We start from the raw sequence: 16,635 nt of genomic DNA, 5'->3' as shown, positions 1-16,635 counted from the left end.
TCAGCCCTTTATCCCACCTCAATGGTGGCCCCTGTGGACATACGTTTTCATCTGTGGATTATGTATCAATAGGGGATATTCCACGAGTTGAATGCTATAATTGCATATAAAAACTTGTGTACTTAGGTTTCCCGGGGCTTCTTACTGTAATAAATACACTTACTAAATACTTATTATAATAAATATAATTCAAACCCCTGAAAGTCTAAACAAAATAGGGACAAGCACCTGATAATTTCTTCTGAGTTAAACTAGGATCTGCATTAACAATTACAATAAAATAGAAATTAACAGAAGTTAGCAGTTGATCTCTAAAATTGTTTCAGAGCTTAACACAAATCCATTTGTTCCAACAGCTCTGTCAAAACTATTATGAAAGTTACGTAGTTAACAGCTACAATACAGTGAACTATAAGCAGAAGTCACAATCATGATAGACATTGGGTCTGTTTGAATGTAGTCACCTGTCCCCCGACCTCTGAAGTTAGGCTTGCTCCATCAATGAAATGTGGGCAAAACTGGCCCCTGGAACTTCCGGGAGAAGCTTCCACAGCGGGAAGTGTGAGTCACCATGTCCCGCCTCCTTTATGAGGAAGCAGTTAGCCACAGGTACCTCCACCAGCCTGGGGCCGAGGACAGCCACAAGCATGACTCTTAATGCACATGCAGAAGGAGTGAGACAAGAATTCTTTGAGTTAAGCCACGAATAATTTAAGTCCTTTGTTATTACAGCATAACCTAACCTATTCTGGTAGATCCACAGACAACTGCTGGAAGACACAGTTCCATTCATTTGTAACTAAGAGGTTCTAAATTTTTGACACTTTTTCCTTTTTCCAGCATCATTTAATACAGTTTGAATACAGTTCTGTTCATAAAATCTCGGCATTTGATGTCTTATTTTGTCACTGCTTTCCTTGCTTTTCTCATGTTAGTATGCTTTTAAGAGATTTTAACCATTGTTCTTAAATCTCAGGTTCATGTTTTAAAAATATTAAAATAACTTTTAATAAGCTTTTCATTTTAGAGTAGCTTTAGAGTTACAGGAAGATTGTTATGACCGTACAGAAAATTCCAGCGTACTCCACACCCCATTTCCCCTCTTATTAACATCTTACATGGCTATAGTACATTTGTCACAGTTAATGAACAAATACTGATACATGACTGTCGACTAAAGTCTATGCTTTATTTATTTATTTATTTTTTAATCTGAAATTTTTTTTCTGATCCATGATGTCACATTACATTTTGTCATCAACATATCTCCTTAGACTTCCCTTGGAGACAGATTTTTTAAGTCTCTAATTCCTGACATTCGTTTACATTTATTACTCCTTTTAGTCCACTCTTTGTATGTGAAATTAACATGCTGTATTAAAATTTACCATAGTATAAGTATACCCATTAATGAAAACACTAATTTGAATTAAAAACAATATATAAGTTGAAAATACTCAAGAGAAAAATAGAAAAATATGTCATGTTATAAATAATACTGAATGTACGAAAATAAATGATCAATACTAAATTAATTTATACTGCATGGTATAAGGTAGAGTTTTTATTTTTTTATTTTTAAAGATTTTATTTATTTATTTGACAGAGAGAGGCACAGCGAGAGAGGGAACACAAGCAGGGGGAGTGGGAGAGAGAGAAGCAGGCTTCCTGACAAACAGGGAGCCTGATGCTGGGCTCAATTCCACGACTCTGGAATCATGTACTGAGCTGAAGGCAGACAGTTAACGACTGATACCCAGGCACTCCAGGGACAGAGTTTTAAGCTTATTAAAATAAGTTCAATTATGTTTCAGATAAAATTTGGATTAAAATCACTATTCCCAATGTAATGATTCAGGTAAACATCAGCATTGGATGTTAAAAATCATTTGATGAGAGATTTTTGGGAAAAAGGATATTCACATGGTACTAAAGTATCACCTCAGAGGTTACTTAGTAATTATAAAGGGAAAGATACATCTCCTCCATAGAAGGACACTGGTAGTCACCTCTAAACCAACTGACCAAACTTAGCATCCCTTAGAATGAGAGAACTTGACATTGTCGTTACTGATGGATGTATGAAGTTTACATCACCTGTAATTTAAACTGAAATTAACCACATTTCTAGACCTAATGTCCAGTTTACAGGAAACACAGGAAATAGAGAAAACAATCAGACAAATCCAGATTGTTAGATATCCTATAAGACAACTTTGTCTGGATTTTTTGAAAGTCAGTATCATGAAAAGAAAAGGTGAAAGTACTGTTTTAGATTATGTGTTACCAACCAAGAGTTATGAATGAGCCTTGACTAGATCCTGGATTGAGGAAAAAAATATGTAACAAAATTTTTGCCTTCATAAGAAACAATTTTGGGATAACTAAAAAAATTGAGTACGAAGGAATATTAGATAGGCATTTTTGTAAATTTTATGTAGTTTTTTTTTTTTATTAGGAGATGCATGCTGCAATTTAACTTACACTCAAATGTTCAGCAAGAATACATACTATGTGTGTGTGTGAGAGAGAGAGAGAGAGAGAATCAGGGGAGAGACAGGAAAGATAAAGTCCACTAAAAATTGGTCAATCTGGGGGCGCCTGGGTGGCTCAGTTGGTTGAGCAGCTGCCTTTGGCTCAGGTCATGATCCTGGACTTCCAGGATCGAGTCCCGCATCGGGCTCCCAGCTCCTTGGGGAGTCTGCTTCTCCCTCTGACCTTCTCCTCTCTCATGTTCTCTCTCACTCATTCTCTCTCAAATAGATAAATAAATCTTTAAAAAAAAAAATTGGTCAATCTGTATAGTGGATGCTCACTGTACTACCTTTTTTTGTATGTTTAAAATAAAAGTTGGGGAAAATTCAATTATTAAATTCAAAACAAAGAAGGGAAAGAAAGAGCTCTTGTGTCTTGACTTACTACCATGTGGAGATAATTTGGATATAAAATCTACCTGCCTCTAGTCTTCATACAAGTGTTGTACAGTGGCTCTTATTACCACTTTCTGTTCGAGGAAACTGCTTGAAGGTGAAACTTGAAACAAAACCCTAGCAATGCCAACACCAGTGCTTATTTCTCAAAGAGGCTGGCTTCCATCTTTAGTATTTGGGACACTATTTTCTGCTTCCAGTGTAATTAGTGACTTGAAACCTCATTTCATGATCTTACTGCATGTCCATAAACTTAAATCATTTTATGAACATATTTAAGATTTTAGATCATTTATGCTTTCTTGTCTTATCATGAATGGGGAAATGTTAATTTTATTACTAAATTCTGACTTCAAGAATGAGATGGCAAAAAAGAAAGAGCCTCTTAACTATAGAGAACAAACTATTGGTAACCAGAGTGGCGGTGGGGGCGGGGGATAGTGATGAGGATGAAAAAGTACACTTATGATGAGCACTGAGTAATGTATAGAATTGTTGAATCATTGTATGGTACACTTGAAACTAATATAACACTGTATGCTAACTATACTGGAATTAAAATGTAAAACTTTAAAAAATTACCATAAAGATGAAAAAATATATGATAAAATTCAAACAAATGTGCCAGAAAGAGCTATTCCTTATTATATACATATGCATTTCTATCTCTCAGTAAGTTATTTTGGATTTAACCACACCAAAAAATGGAGATTTCATCAAATGATGCCATGGCAGTCAAACAGTTTTAAATCCATAGTGAAAAACTATGGATTTGTTAGTGTGTGAGGTTAAAAAAGACCTTGATCCTTTTGTGTCTTGATCCTCGTCTGTAAAACAAAGGGGCTATTACAGGAACAGAAAACTGGAGACCAGTATCTCCTATGAAAACAGCTCAAAATCCTCAACAAAATATTAGCAAATCAAATCCAACAATGTATAAAAAGAGTTATACACCATGATGAAGTGGGATTTATCCCAGCTATGCAATGCTGGTTCAATATTCACAAATTAATGAGTGTGATGCATCACATCAATAAGCTAGAAAATAAAAATCACACGGTCATATCAATATATCCAGAAAAAGCATTTGACAAAATCCAACACCTATTCATGGTAAAAACTCAGTAAACTAGGAATAGAGGATAGCTTTCCCAACTTGACAAAAAAAGATCTATTAAAAAACTTAAAGCCAACATTACATTTAATAGTGAGAAACTCAAGACTCTCCTACCAAGATTCAATACAAAGCAAATATGTTCCTTCTCATAATTCCTTTCAACAGCTTACTGGAAATTTTAGCTAATGCACTAAACCCAAAAAAGGCAATTAAATTATACAGATTGAGAAGGAAGAAATAAAACTTTTTTGCTCATGGGTGATATGAGTGCTTATGTAGAAAATAAAAACAAAAAACAAAAACACAAAAACCCCAGGTATAAAAACTCTTGGAAATAATAAATGATTATAGCAAGGTTGTAGGATACAAGGTTAGTATACAAAATTCAATTTTTTCCCTATATACTAGCATCGAACAAATGGAATTTGAAATGAAAAGACAAAACAAAACAAAACCCAGAATATCATTTATATTAGCATACAAAAAAATGAAAGAATGTTAGGTATGAGAAAAACTACAAAACTCTGATGAATGAAATCAAAGAATTAAATAAATGGAGAGATAGTCTATGTTCATGAATGTGAAACCTTAATATTGTTGAGACAGTAGTTCTCAACCTGATCTACAGACTCAATGCAAACCCAATCAAAATCCCAGCAATTATTTTGTAGATATTGACAAACTGATTCTGAAGTTTATTAGGGAGAGGCAAAAGACCTAGGATAGTCAACACAAAATTGAAGGCAAAGAATAAAGTTGGAGGGCTGTCAGCTATGAACACTTGAAATTTGACACTATCGAATTTCAAGACTTACTTAAAGCTACAGTAATCAAGACAATATCGCACTGGTGAAACAATAGATAAACAGATCAACAAAACAGAACAGAGAGCCCAGAAATAGGCCCAGATAGTGATGAATAGAGACCTGACACTATAATCTATGCGAAATAGTTTTGAAAACTGTAAAATGCCATACAAATCCATCTCTGAATAATGACTGCAGTCATGTGAAATTATCCAAAACTTGCAGCAAGAAACTTGCAGGAATAAATAAGTGGAGCCTTGACATTCAAAAGGGGAGAGAGAAAAGAGACTGCTGACCAAAAAAGCTTAAGGGGTTTACTTCCCACACAAACCCATGGTTTTCAGATGATACCAAGGTGGATGCCGTTAAGTTGAGAGAAAAGAAGTGGGCAGGGCACAGAAGCTACAAACTAAAAGAACAAAATCTTCAGGCTAAAAAATCTTTGTCACATGAGGTGTTTGGCGGAGTTACTCATACTTGAAACTGACTGGAAATAAACAGACTGTATGACTACTGAATTTTTGAAGGACGAAGCCCACTTAGAAAAGTCTGTTCAGGGAAGCCTGGGTGGCTCAGTGGGTTAAGCCTCTGCCTTCAGCTCAGATCAGGATCTCAGGGTCCTGGGATCTCTGCTCAGCAGGGAGCCTACTTCCTCGGCTCTCTCTGCCTCCTTGTGATCTCTGTCTGTCAAATAAATAAACAAAATCTTAAAAAAAAAAAGTCTGTTCAACTCTTAAGGTACCTACGGAATTTCCTAATATGTACTAGAAGAAACAGGCTATTAATACTACATAGTCTCTTCTTCAAAGCAAATCTTTGTGGCCAATGAAGAATAAAGGCAAAGACATATTTACATATTTTCCAAAAAGTATGTTAGAACGAGGTTGCCAGGTGAGTAAACCAAGGAATGTACTCTGTCAATCTTTGCAATTCCTTCCAGGTGAGATTTGAGAATTCTTGTGGATAATAATTGTTTTGTGTTTCCTACTCTCCTTTCTTTTTTTTTTAAACACCATTCTTTTTTTTTTTTTTTTTAAAGATTTTCTTTATTTGAGAGAGAGAGAGAGAGAGAGAGAGAGAGCATGAGCTGGGGGGAGGGGCAAAGAGAGAGGGAGGAAGCAGAATCCTCTCTGAGCTGAGATTTCCAGGACCCTGACAGCATGACCTGACTCACTTGACTGACTGAGCCACCCAGTCATCTCCTTATTTTCTCCTTTCTAAATGAGAATTTTAATTTTCTTTACCCGGTTGCTACTGTACCATTTAAATTGAATATTCTATAAACAAATAACTTATCTCTAGGTTTGCTGATAGACACATAGATAGATAGAGGATAGATAGGTATGATATATCCCTAGTTTATATGGAGCTGCAAGGCTGGATACAATTACTTAAAAAATTTGGTCCCTTCCAGCTCTAGAAGCTTCCTTCCACTCCATGATATGAACATAGAAACCAACCGGATATTTGTTCATTTATTCATTCACTACATATTTGCTAAGTTCTTACTTGGTGAAAGGCACTGTGGCAGATAAATATATGTAACGCTTGATCACAGAGTTCCCTATTATATAATTTTACAATTTAGTAGGGGAGGTAAGATAATAAATAATGACAATCTAAGGCAATATATTCAAAGTGCTATATGAGTACCATTAGGTATCTGAAGCCACACTGTCCAATACAAATAGCTTTGTGTGAAGGTTGAAACTGTTCTATAGTTCTGCCCTGTCCAATAAGGTAGTCACTATTCATGTGTAGCTACTGAGCGCTCGGGGGATGGCGGGATGGGGGAGCCTGGTGGTGGGTATTTAGGAGGGCACCTATTGCATGGAGCACTGGGTGTGGTGCATAAACAATGAATCTTGGACACTGAAAAAAAAAATGTGGCTAATGTGACTCTGGAAATAATTTTCAATTTAATTTGGTTTCGATCTATTTAAATTTAAATAGCCAAATAACTAGTGCTTCCTGTATTGGAGAGCACAAATCTAGTTCAGAAAAAGGTAAACATATTTTGACATGGGATCATTAAGGGAATAATAACCATGACAATGCAGTTCACACACCTCTCTCCGAGGTAAGTATTACTACAAACATTTCACATAAAAGGAGGAAACTAAAGCTCATTAAGTATCTTGCTTAGTTCTAGGAAAAGATGGAGCTAATATTTCAAAGCCAGGCATATGCCCATTCACCTTTTCCTCTGCCTACAGAAGCTTCTATGGTTTCTGAAAACTTCGTGGATAAGATATGAGTTGAGCTTTGAAGCGTAATTAGATATGATGCATATGCAGTGGTAGAAAAAGAATAGAAAGAAAAGCATGAACAAAAATTTGGAGGCAAAGAGCAAGAAGGTCTAGTTTTATTGAATGACTGGGTTCCCAAAGGGCCTTAGAAGATATGCTGTATAGAAGCACCTGATTGTTAAAGACTCTGAAGGTCAGGCCAAAGGACACTACCTACTGGGAGATGGGAATCTACTGAAGTTTCTGGAGGAAGACCAGTGTCAACATTAAGATGATATTTAAGGGAACTGACACAGAGGCAATGGAGGTAGGTTGGAGGGGAGACCCAGCAGGTGGAGAGCAGACTGGGAGACTCTCAGAAGATTCTGAAGGGGAGCAAATGTGTCCCTAAACTATCCAGGTGACAATAAGAATGGGAAGGAAGAAAGCAGTTCCTCGGCTGAGGCTACCAACTGGTGGCACACATTTGGTCAACAGGTTATGTTTCGTTTGGCTCAAATAATGTTTATAATTTTTCATTTAGCTGCCAACATTGTAAAAGTTAAAGATTTGAAGTAAACATTCAGATTTACAGCTTTTCTCTTATGGAAAAAAGAGTAAGTTTGCCAACCCTGGGCTGATATTCAATTGGCATCAACTAACTAGAACAGAGTGTTCGCCATTCCTTTTTGGATGGATAGGATTTCTCAAGCTTTTCAGAGTGCTTGCTTTTCCCATTTGTATGACATCTGGTCTACCTCACTGATGTATGTTACCTGCCTAGCCCTGAGACACAGGATAGTAAGGGAGCAATTGATCATGAAAATTGCTAAAATAAACAGTCCTTTCATTGTAGTCTCCTTAGGTAAAATCTAATTCTTAAGAAATAGTACTTCAAAACTTACACTGACACTATCATTTTTTGTTTGTTTGTTTGTTTGTTTTAAGATTTTATTTATTTATTCGACAGAGAGAGATTACAAGTAGGCAGAGAAGACACTATCATTTTTATAATAGCTTTTTTCTTCAGTTGTTCAAATAATATTATATACACAGAGCACTAGGTAAGTCCCCCTCCTCATAAGTGTATACTTAAGAACAACAGAGGGTACTTATATTAAACCACAGACCTTGGCAGCAATGAGATGCTGCCATTACCACCTTCTAGTGGGTTTCTTTTGTAAGTCGTAATAATACACAAGGATGTCTCCATAGGGAAGCTCATCCCCATTACTAGCTCTGAATTTAGTGAACTTATTGAAGGATGAAAGCAAACTGGGGTTAAACGTTACTTTTGTATTAGAGTTATAAGCTGTTTTAAAGATCCTGTTCGGACACCTACCAGTGAAAAATTCGGACTCTCAGATAACAAGGTAGTATTTAATAAGCACTCCAAATGGAACTGTTCTTTTGTTTATCTTTAATTTCAAAATCGTTTGCTTCACTTATCTGCCTAGAATGTAAACCTAATATTAAAATATTGTGCTATTTTTAAATATGGCATAGACTCATTTATGAAATGATTTATTATATAATTATATACAATCAATTCAAAAAATCACATAAAAATACATAATCAATCATCTAGGAAAAAAAATATCTCCTAAGGAAAGATACAAATTCAGACTAAAACTGTCATTGTGAGGATGTGCAAAAACTATGATCACTGAATTTTAAAAAAGTCTAGATCACATGTTAAATTTAAAATTAAATAAAATAAATAACAATAGCAGCCAGTTAAAATGGTATCTACTGGGGTGCCTGGGTGGCTCAGTGGGTTAAAGCCTCTCTCTTTGGCTTGAGTCATGATCTCAGGGTCCTGGGATTGATCCCCGCATCGGGCTCTCTGCTCAGCGGGGAGCCTGCTTCCTCCTCTCTTTCTCTGCCTGCTTTCTGTCTACTTGTGATCTCTGTCTGTCAAATAAATAAATAAAATCTTTTAAAAAAATAAAATAAATAAAATGGTATCTACTTCGAAAAGAATGGTAGAACTATATACTATTATTACTAGACATTAAGTGGATACTTTGCTAGCCATGATGTCTGTACTTGGGAGGATTACATTTAAGTGTATGGAGATTTTTTTATTCCAGTGGAACATGGACAAAGTCCCATAATCAAATAGGACTACTTATTAAGAATTAAGTGTATCATTTACCATATACAAAGATTAGACTAAGATAGTACTTTTTATACTCTTCTTATCAGTTGCATGACCTCTTAAAGAGTGGGGGTGAATTAAATAGGTCTTTTCTATTAGTCTCTTTAGTTCCTTTTATATTAATTCCTCATAGCTTCACTATTGTATGCAAAAAACCTTTCCCCAATTTTTCTGGTGATTTAAAATTATTCCTGTTCCTTGGATGGTTTTCCTGTAATTTAATTTTCAACCTAGTGCATGTAAAAGAAATTAAATGAATTAATTTATTCAGTTAAATAGCATTAAGTCAATAAGCTCTCTTCTGTAAGATCACCAAGCCATATTTTAACCAAAGAAGGCAGGCCATAAAATCAAGTAAACCAAATTCATCACATCATTATATGTACCTAACTGAACAAGAATCACTAGCCCCGAACCACAGGTCACAACATTAAAATAGCCTCTGAGAAACCAGATCTACCAAGTGTTAGAAAATGTGCCATTTTCTTATATTATAAAACCATAACCACTTACCATTGACTCTATGGGTGGGAAGTTCTGGGGCTGCTTCTCCTATTAAGAATGCTAAGTTTTCCTTGAAATGATGCCTTCTTGTTAGAATTACCTGTAATGTTTAAAAACTCTACATACAATAATATTCCACATTAGGGAGGCAGACTCACAGAATTAATGTTGACGGCAAGTAGTTTATATATCTCGTAGGATTCAATGATAAAATAAGTAGACATAATTCATACACTGTTAAGTAACATGTAAGGGGCTACTATTATTACTTAAAAAAATGCTGGGGTGCCTGGGTGGCTCAGTTGGTTAGGCATCTGCCTTCAGCTCAGGTCATGTTTCTGGGTCCTGGGATCGAGCCCCACGTTGGGCTCTGTCCTGAGCACAGAGTCGGCTTGTCCTTCTCCCTCAGCCCCTGTCCCGCCCAGTTCATGCTCGCTCTCTCTCAAATAAATAAATAAAATCTTTAAAAAAAAAAAAAAGCTATTCAGAGATTGGAGAATTGTTATTTGGTATATATCCAGTGACAAAGAAGCACAAATAAAATAACATAACAAAGAACTATAAGCATACAAAAAGCTGCTATAAAGACCAATCAGGAATCTTATTTTGCTTACAAGAATGTTCCTTTCATCCTCAATGCAGTCAGCCCCACTGAAATTTATAATCCATGGCCAAGTTGCTTAATGTCTCTGAGTCTCAGTGTTCACATGTGTAAAATGTTGAAAATAATAATCCCTTTGGAGAATCATGAAACCAAAAGAATGTGGCATATAGGTGTTCAATAAATGCCAACTACTAATAATATACTGTACATGGTCATCAACTCCACAGCATATTACTAGAAAATGTAGTATAATAAGGAAGAAACAATCCACAGAGTAGTTAGGATTATAAACTCCAGAGCCAAATTATGGATTTAGATCCCAGTTTAGCAACTTCCTAGCTATGGGCTCTGAGCAAATTGCTTTCACAGGTGTGCAGGAGGGCCTGACCCCCCAGGTGAGGGATGGGGAGCTGTCACTGAGGCCGAAATCCAAGTTTCACTCTTACTTTCTTAGGACACCCTTCCCTAACTCCTAAATTTTCTTATAATTCTTACTGTACTCAGTACTTCACCTTCCTAACACTGGTCAGTTCTAACTACATAGTTGTTCCTATTAATATGTCTCCATTAGATTGGAAGATCTAAAAGTGTGGGGAGCATATCCAACTATTTCAAGGACTACTGACGCTAACACAACAAATAGCCATACTAAATATGTTTGAATGAACGAATGAATAAAGAAGAATATAGTTTCTCAATAAACTTTTTGGTACTTCTTGTGCGGAATGATGATGTCCAGATGTGCAGAATAAGAACAAATTGCGACTATGGAACTAGAAGGCAGAGGACATTTGAATTAGTTATTGCACTATGTCTGATAAGACCAAAGGGGTGGGGGGAGATGAGCTTTAAAATCAGGCTAATTTAAAATCAGCTGCACAAGAAAAAATAAAAAAATAAAAAATAAAATCAGTTGCACTCGTCAAATTACACGGGTTAATAGACCCCTTATCTCTTTAGACAAATTGTTCTCAGCCAGTGTGAAAATCATGTTTTGATGGATTTACCTTTCTTAATACATTAGAATGGGCCTCACAGATATGACTATAATAACATATTCCTGAACAAGCTTAAGAGAGTATGTTACCTGCCTGAACTTCATATGTCCCTTGTGGGTGACTCAATAGTGGGGGGAAAAAAAGTAAGGAAGCACTGCTCCAGGCAGTGATTTCTAACTTTTACAACTCTTGCAACTCTGCAGAGTACAGTAGAATACCCGAAAACACCTCAGGGTGTTTTTCAGGGATGGTAGAAATACTACAAGACAAAGAAAGTCAGGATCTCTTCTCTTGGCTGCATAAGTGACCGCGCAGCCCAGTAGAAAGACCGTTCATTTACAGGGAGCACTCCCTCTCTAGTTACCTGTAGAGAACTATATGCTTAATTTTAAAACACTTCCTTATGAGACATTTTGTCTTGGCCAACTCAGTGAGCCATATTGTGGGACAGAAATCTGTTCCAACTTCCCATGTGTAGATATAGGATTTTCCTTTGGGATAGGTCTGTGTAAGCCAAGGTTGAATGACTGTACTTTAAATTTTGAAAATTCTCATGTTTATATAAGCTTTGCCTGTCTTTTAAGGATGGTATTTTATAAATTCAACAATTCTGGTTATAACTTAGGGAGGAATGATGGTAGTTTATCTGAAGCAAACTCAAGACTGAAGACTTGGTATAAAAATTAAAAACTGAGTGTCTACAATAATTTGTTTTTATTTAAATATAGATTTTTCAGACACAGCTGGGTTTGAGTTCTAGCTTCACCGCTTGCAGGGTATGTGACTGTGGCCAAGTATATGCAAATAATAATCTAGTATAGCCCAGAGCTGGTGTGTAGGTTGTGTTGTGGACTGCCTGAGTTCACATGCAACTCTATGGCCTACTATGCCTGCCAAGTTGACCATGGGCAAGTTTCTGAACTTCCCCCTGCCTCAGTTTCCTCTTTGTGAAATACAAATAAAAATACTGCCTCATAACGTTGTTGTCGGCCTAAAAGAGTAAATACAGCTAAGTTCTTTGAACAGTGCCTGGCTCACAATTAACACTGAAAGTTTTAGCTACAATTGTGATCATTCAGTTACCCAATGGGATTTTCTAATTCCTTGACTTGTTTACACTCTCTGAGATTTTAAACATTTAATTACAGAAAACATATGAAATGTAAATGTACAAACAAAACCAGCAAAGCATTAGTATGAAAATTCAAAGTTGTGTTTGTACAGGGAATTATCCTACTACTCAACCTTTAGTGATCTATAGCAAAGTGAGATTGCAAACTGAGATTTCAACAATAAGCTAGAAAAAACCTTGATAGCTCTAACCAGTGAATTCTTTTGAAGACCATGTGCCTGTTCATCCTCCCAACTTCCAGCTCCCTGTCCCCCCACTGGGAAAAACAGGGGGGAAAGCATCTATCTCTACCTCTTCTCCCAGCAGGTAGTTTCTTCTAAATCAGGGCTCAGGGCAGATATCCTGATAAGAGGTCATAGACTGTCACAGAATAAAAGCAGAATAAACTCTATTACCATACATAGAGTTAACATGATAATAACCTGCTCTGCATTTATGAGTAAAGATGAACATGGTTTGCAACTAGCATATCAACAAATTAATGAACAGTATTTCAAATGTTGGGATGCCATTCTTTAGCAGCCAATTTTTACTTTGATATACAAAGTACATTTTTTGGTGTGTGGGGGTTAGTTGTTAAATCTTATGAAAAGTTCTCCGTGAGGAAAACCTTTGTTGTGTTATTCAAAACTTTATGAAGGTCTTGAAACCACTTGGTGAGAAGTTTAAAACAATGAGTTCTCTTCCTTGCTTTTTCTCTTTAGCTTAATTATTATAATGGGATCTCCTAACACCGGAGATAGACAACCAATGGTCAGGTTGACAGCACTGTGCCCTGTGACCAGTGTCCAGTGTCCAGTGTCCAGAGTACAGACCCACCCGCCTTCAGCACGGTCAGCCTCTGACCTGTCCATTTCATCACCCCTTCTCCTCATCTGGATCTTGAATTTACCCAAGCGGGGATTTCTGTTTCAAACTTTCGCTGCTGCCTCCCCTTTAATTTTTGAATACTTCTGTCCCCGAGGCCAAATGTTAATACTGAAGACTGCGGGAGTGAACCAAAACATAGTGGGGTGCCCCCCAGACGGCTGCTGCCTTGCCTCCCACCAGACCACATCCTTATTCCACTTTCAAGCACCCGATCATGAACTTCATCAGGAAAGCGGCTTCCCAAGCCAGCGCTGGTGGAGCTCTCGGGATAACCAATCAACGACTTGGCAGCTCGGCCAGCGCGCCTGGGGGTCTCTCGCGGTGCCCGAGAGCGGAGCGGAGCAGGGGCACAGCTACGGGCAGCGCTCCCTCCCCTGCCATCCCTCCACCCACCGAGACGCGAGAGGCGAACAGGCAGAAACGGCAACTACAGACGGCCTCACCTCCTTCTTCCTCCTCCAAGGAGTTCATGCAGGGAAAGTAGCCGGCCAGCGCCTCGAAGGAGGCGGAGAGGCTGCTCCGGCTCTGGGAGCGCTGCATGGAGCGCCCCGCGGCGCCGGCGCCCCCCAAGCCCTGCCGGCCCATCTTGGACGAAGACCCACTCTTCCCGCGGTACAAGATACGAGGCGTCTTGGCGGCTGGGGCGCGGCGACCGCAGCGCTTCGAGGGCCGGGACGGTGCGGCGGGACCCTGCGGGGTCTGGCCCCGGCCTCGCCGACCCCGTCCGGACCGGCCCGGACGCGGCTGTCCCGGCTGCCGGGTGCCTCCACTTTGTTGGGGAGGGGTCGGGAGGAGGGGGTCGCGACGGTGACGGGCGGAGACGCGGCTGCCCGCGGCGAAAAGTCCGAGGTCTCGCCGGGAGGGAGCTGAGGATCCCGGAGGCACTGGCTGCCGGAGTCTCGCCGCCCTCCCCTCGCCGGGAGATGCTGCTGATGCTGTGGTCCCCGCCAATCAGCAGTCGCAGGAGGGAGGTGGTGGCGGTGGGCTGGCGGCTTCGGAGCGCGCGCTGCAGCTTCTGGGCACCTGCGACCCAGAGCAGCCCCTGCTAGCTCCTTCGCTCCACACCCCGCGCGCGTGCTTAGGGCCGGACAGTGTTAATTACAAGCACTACGTCAGGCATCGCAGGGGGTAACGCATCGGGCAAATTTTTGGTTAGTCACTTTCCCTTTCCTCAGTTTCACTTAAACCATTTGGTAACGCTCCTCAAGCATAGGCAGGAAATACTGAAATTTTCTCCAAATCCCAACACAAGCCTCCCCAATTTTTAATAGATTCCACGGAAGCCTAGAATTAAAGCTTTGTCTTTTACCGTCTGTCTTAAAAAAAAAAAAAAGAAGAAGAAGAAAAAGAAAAGGAAAAGAAAAAAGAATAATCAGGAAAAAAGGTTATAAAGAAACCAAGAACCGAAAAAGCACCGACATTAAGAAAGTACTTTCTCTTGCTTATCAACTCTGCTTTAATTTCAGGAATGTTTAATGCTTTCTTTCTCTAAATTAAATAATCTGTTACTTAATGCTACTAAGGATGACAATAAACACTGGAAGGCTCTAAACATCTAAATAAAAGATAGCTTCCTCTTAAGTTGGACACAGTACAAATACAAGAAACAAAACAGTTTATAAGTAACATAACATGTCGCATTCTGGAAACTGCAAATCCCTATTCCAGGATATGAAACAACCATAATTCCATTTTATTATTTTTATTTTTTTTAGATTTTATTTATTTATTTGACAGAGAGAAATCACAAGAGTTGGAGAGGCAGGCAGAGAGAGAGAGAGGGAAGCAGGCTCCCCGCTGAGCAGAGAGCCCGATGCGGGACTCGATCCCAGGACCCTGAGATCATGACCTGAGCCGAAGGCAGCGGCTTAACCCACTGAGCCACCCACGCGCCCCCATAATTCCATTTTAATAGGAGCTGGAAGACTGCCCCACTTTTTGTGGCTTACACAAGCCACTCAACCTCTCACTCTCTTTATCTAGGGGGGTGGGAAGGTAGAGTACAATGATTCCAGTCCTAACCATGTCACAGCTTGATTCTTGGGTACATGTAAGGGAGCTCTATTCCTTCATACAATACATGTTTCCTCAGTAGTATATCTGTACAAGTTCTTTGCTTGACCTGCTGGTAGATTCGAACACTTGTTCAGTTAATCTTACTTGAACTCCTCATATATGCTACATACTTTTGCAAACACAGGATACAATAATGATCAGAGCAGGTAAAAAATCCCTACTCTCATGGAGCTTACATGCTAGCAGTGTGACAGACACAATAAATGTTAGGATAAATGCAAATGGGAGAATATTAAGAGGGATGGGCCAGGCTGCAATTAAAAAAAAAAAAAAAAAAAAAGTCTGTTGGAGTGGGCCTCACTGCCCAGGTGACATTTCAGACATTTCAGAGGTTGAGGAAGTTAGCCATTCCAGTATGTGAGGAGGAGAGTGAGTTAGAGGCAAAGAGAACCTCCAGCAGGAAGGTTCGCCGCCATGTGTCCTGGGCCCGGAGAAGGGGCCGGCCCGGCTGGGCGGCAGCGGGATGAGTGAGAGGGAAGGTAAGAAGGTTAGGAGAGAGAAGAGGCAGAGGAAGAAACAGATTACCAGGGCCTTCTAGGTATGTTAATGATTCTGGCCATTGGTCACTGAAATTTAGAAGGTATTAAAAATGCATTCAGGCAAATAATCCTTTCAAATCTTTCTGGAAATTGGGAAACTTTTAGTTTCCCAATTTCCAGTCTCACATAACAACTTTTGGTTGCTTGGATGTAGGATTATTCAGGTTTCTTGCTTCAGTTTTTCCGATAGGCTGTAGTCCTTTCTCATTATTATTCCTACAGCTCCTTCTTAGTTCAATTTCCTGTTCTTTATTCACTTTCCTAAAATATCAGCATTTCAATAGAACATTGATAAGGCCAGGATCCCCAAGAGCAATTTTTCATCCTGTATTGCTTTTTGTTCAGAGAACAGATACCTTTTAAGTGAAATTTTCACCATAAGAATAAAGGCAATCATAAAATTTTGCAAACTGAAAACACTACTGAAAGTCATCTAATATATTTTTTTAAACTATGGGTCACAAATTTCTAGTGGGTCCTGAAAATCAGTTATTAAATTTTGATCAACATTCTAAAAACTAAAATGAAATAAATTATTAGAGGCTAGCCCCTGTACTTACTGCATCGATTGTAGTATTATTTTAGGAATATGTCTGTGTGCATGTGTATGTGCGTGTGTGTAGTATTATTTTAGGAATATGTCTGTGTGCATGTGTATGTGCGTGTGTGT

At 38.7% G+C, this 16,635-nt stretch overlaps 1 protein-coding gene across 46 annotated transcripts in view; it reads right to left on the bottom strand.

Moving 5' to 3' along the window:
* RIMS2 (regulating synaptic membrane exocytosis 2) overlaps positions 1 to 16,635 on the bottom strand; it is a 600,488-nt gene that overhangs the window by 15,825 nt on the left and 568,028 nt on the right. Inside the window, exon 1 of one of the 46 annotated variants that reach the window (XM_059395018.1) lies at positions 13,794 to 14,432. The exons of the other annotated variants lie outside the window; for them this stretch is intronic. Coding sequence (XP_059251001.1) covers positions 13,794 to 13,935 — 142 coding nt within the window. The 5' untranslated portion in view covers positions 13,936 to 14,432. Of the gene's footprint in view, positions 1 to 13,793; positions 14,433 to 16,635 lie in introns of those variants that run through there. 46 annotated transcript variants of the gene reach the window in all.

The sequence above is a fragment of the Mustela nigripes genome, chromosome 3 (genome assembly GCF_022355385.1).
Source record: "Mustela nigripes isolate SB6536 chromosome 3, MUSNIG.SB6536, whole genome shotgun sequence".
NCBI lineage: Eukaryota > Metazoa > Chordata > Mammalia > Carnivora > Mustelidae > Mustela > Mustela nigripes.
The sequence above is the reverse complement of the archived record's forward strand: the minus strand, read 5'-3'. Positions and strand labels throughout refer to the sequence as shown.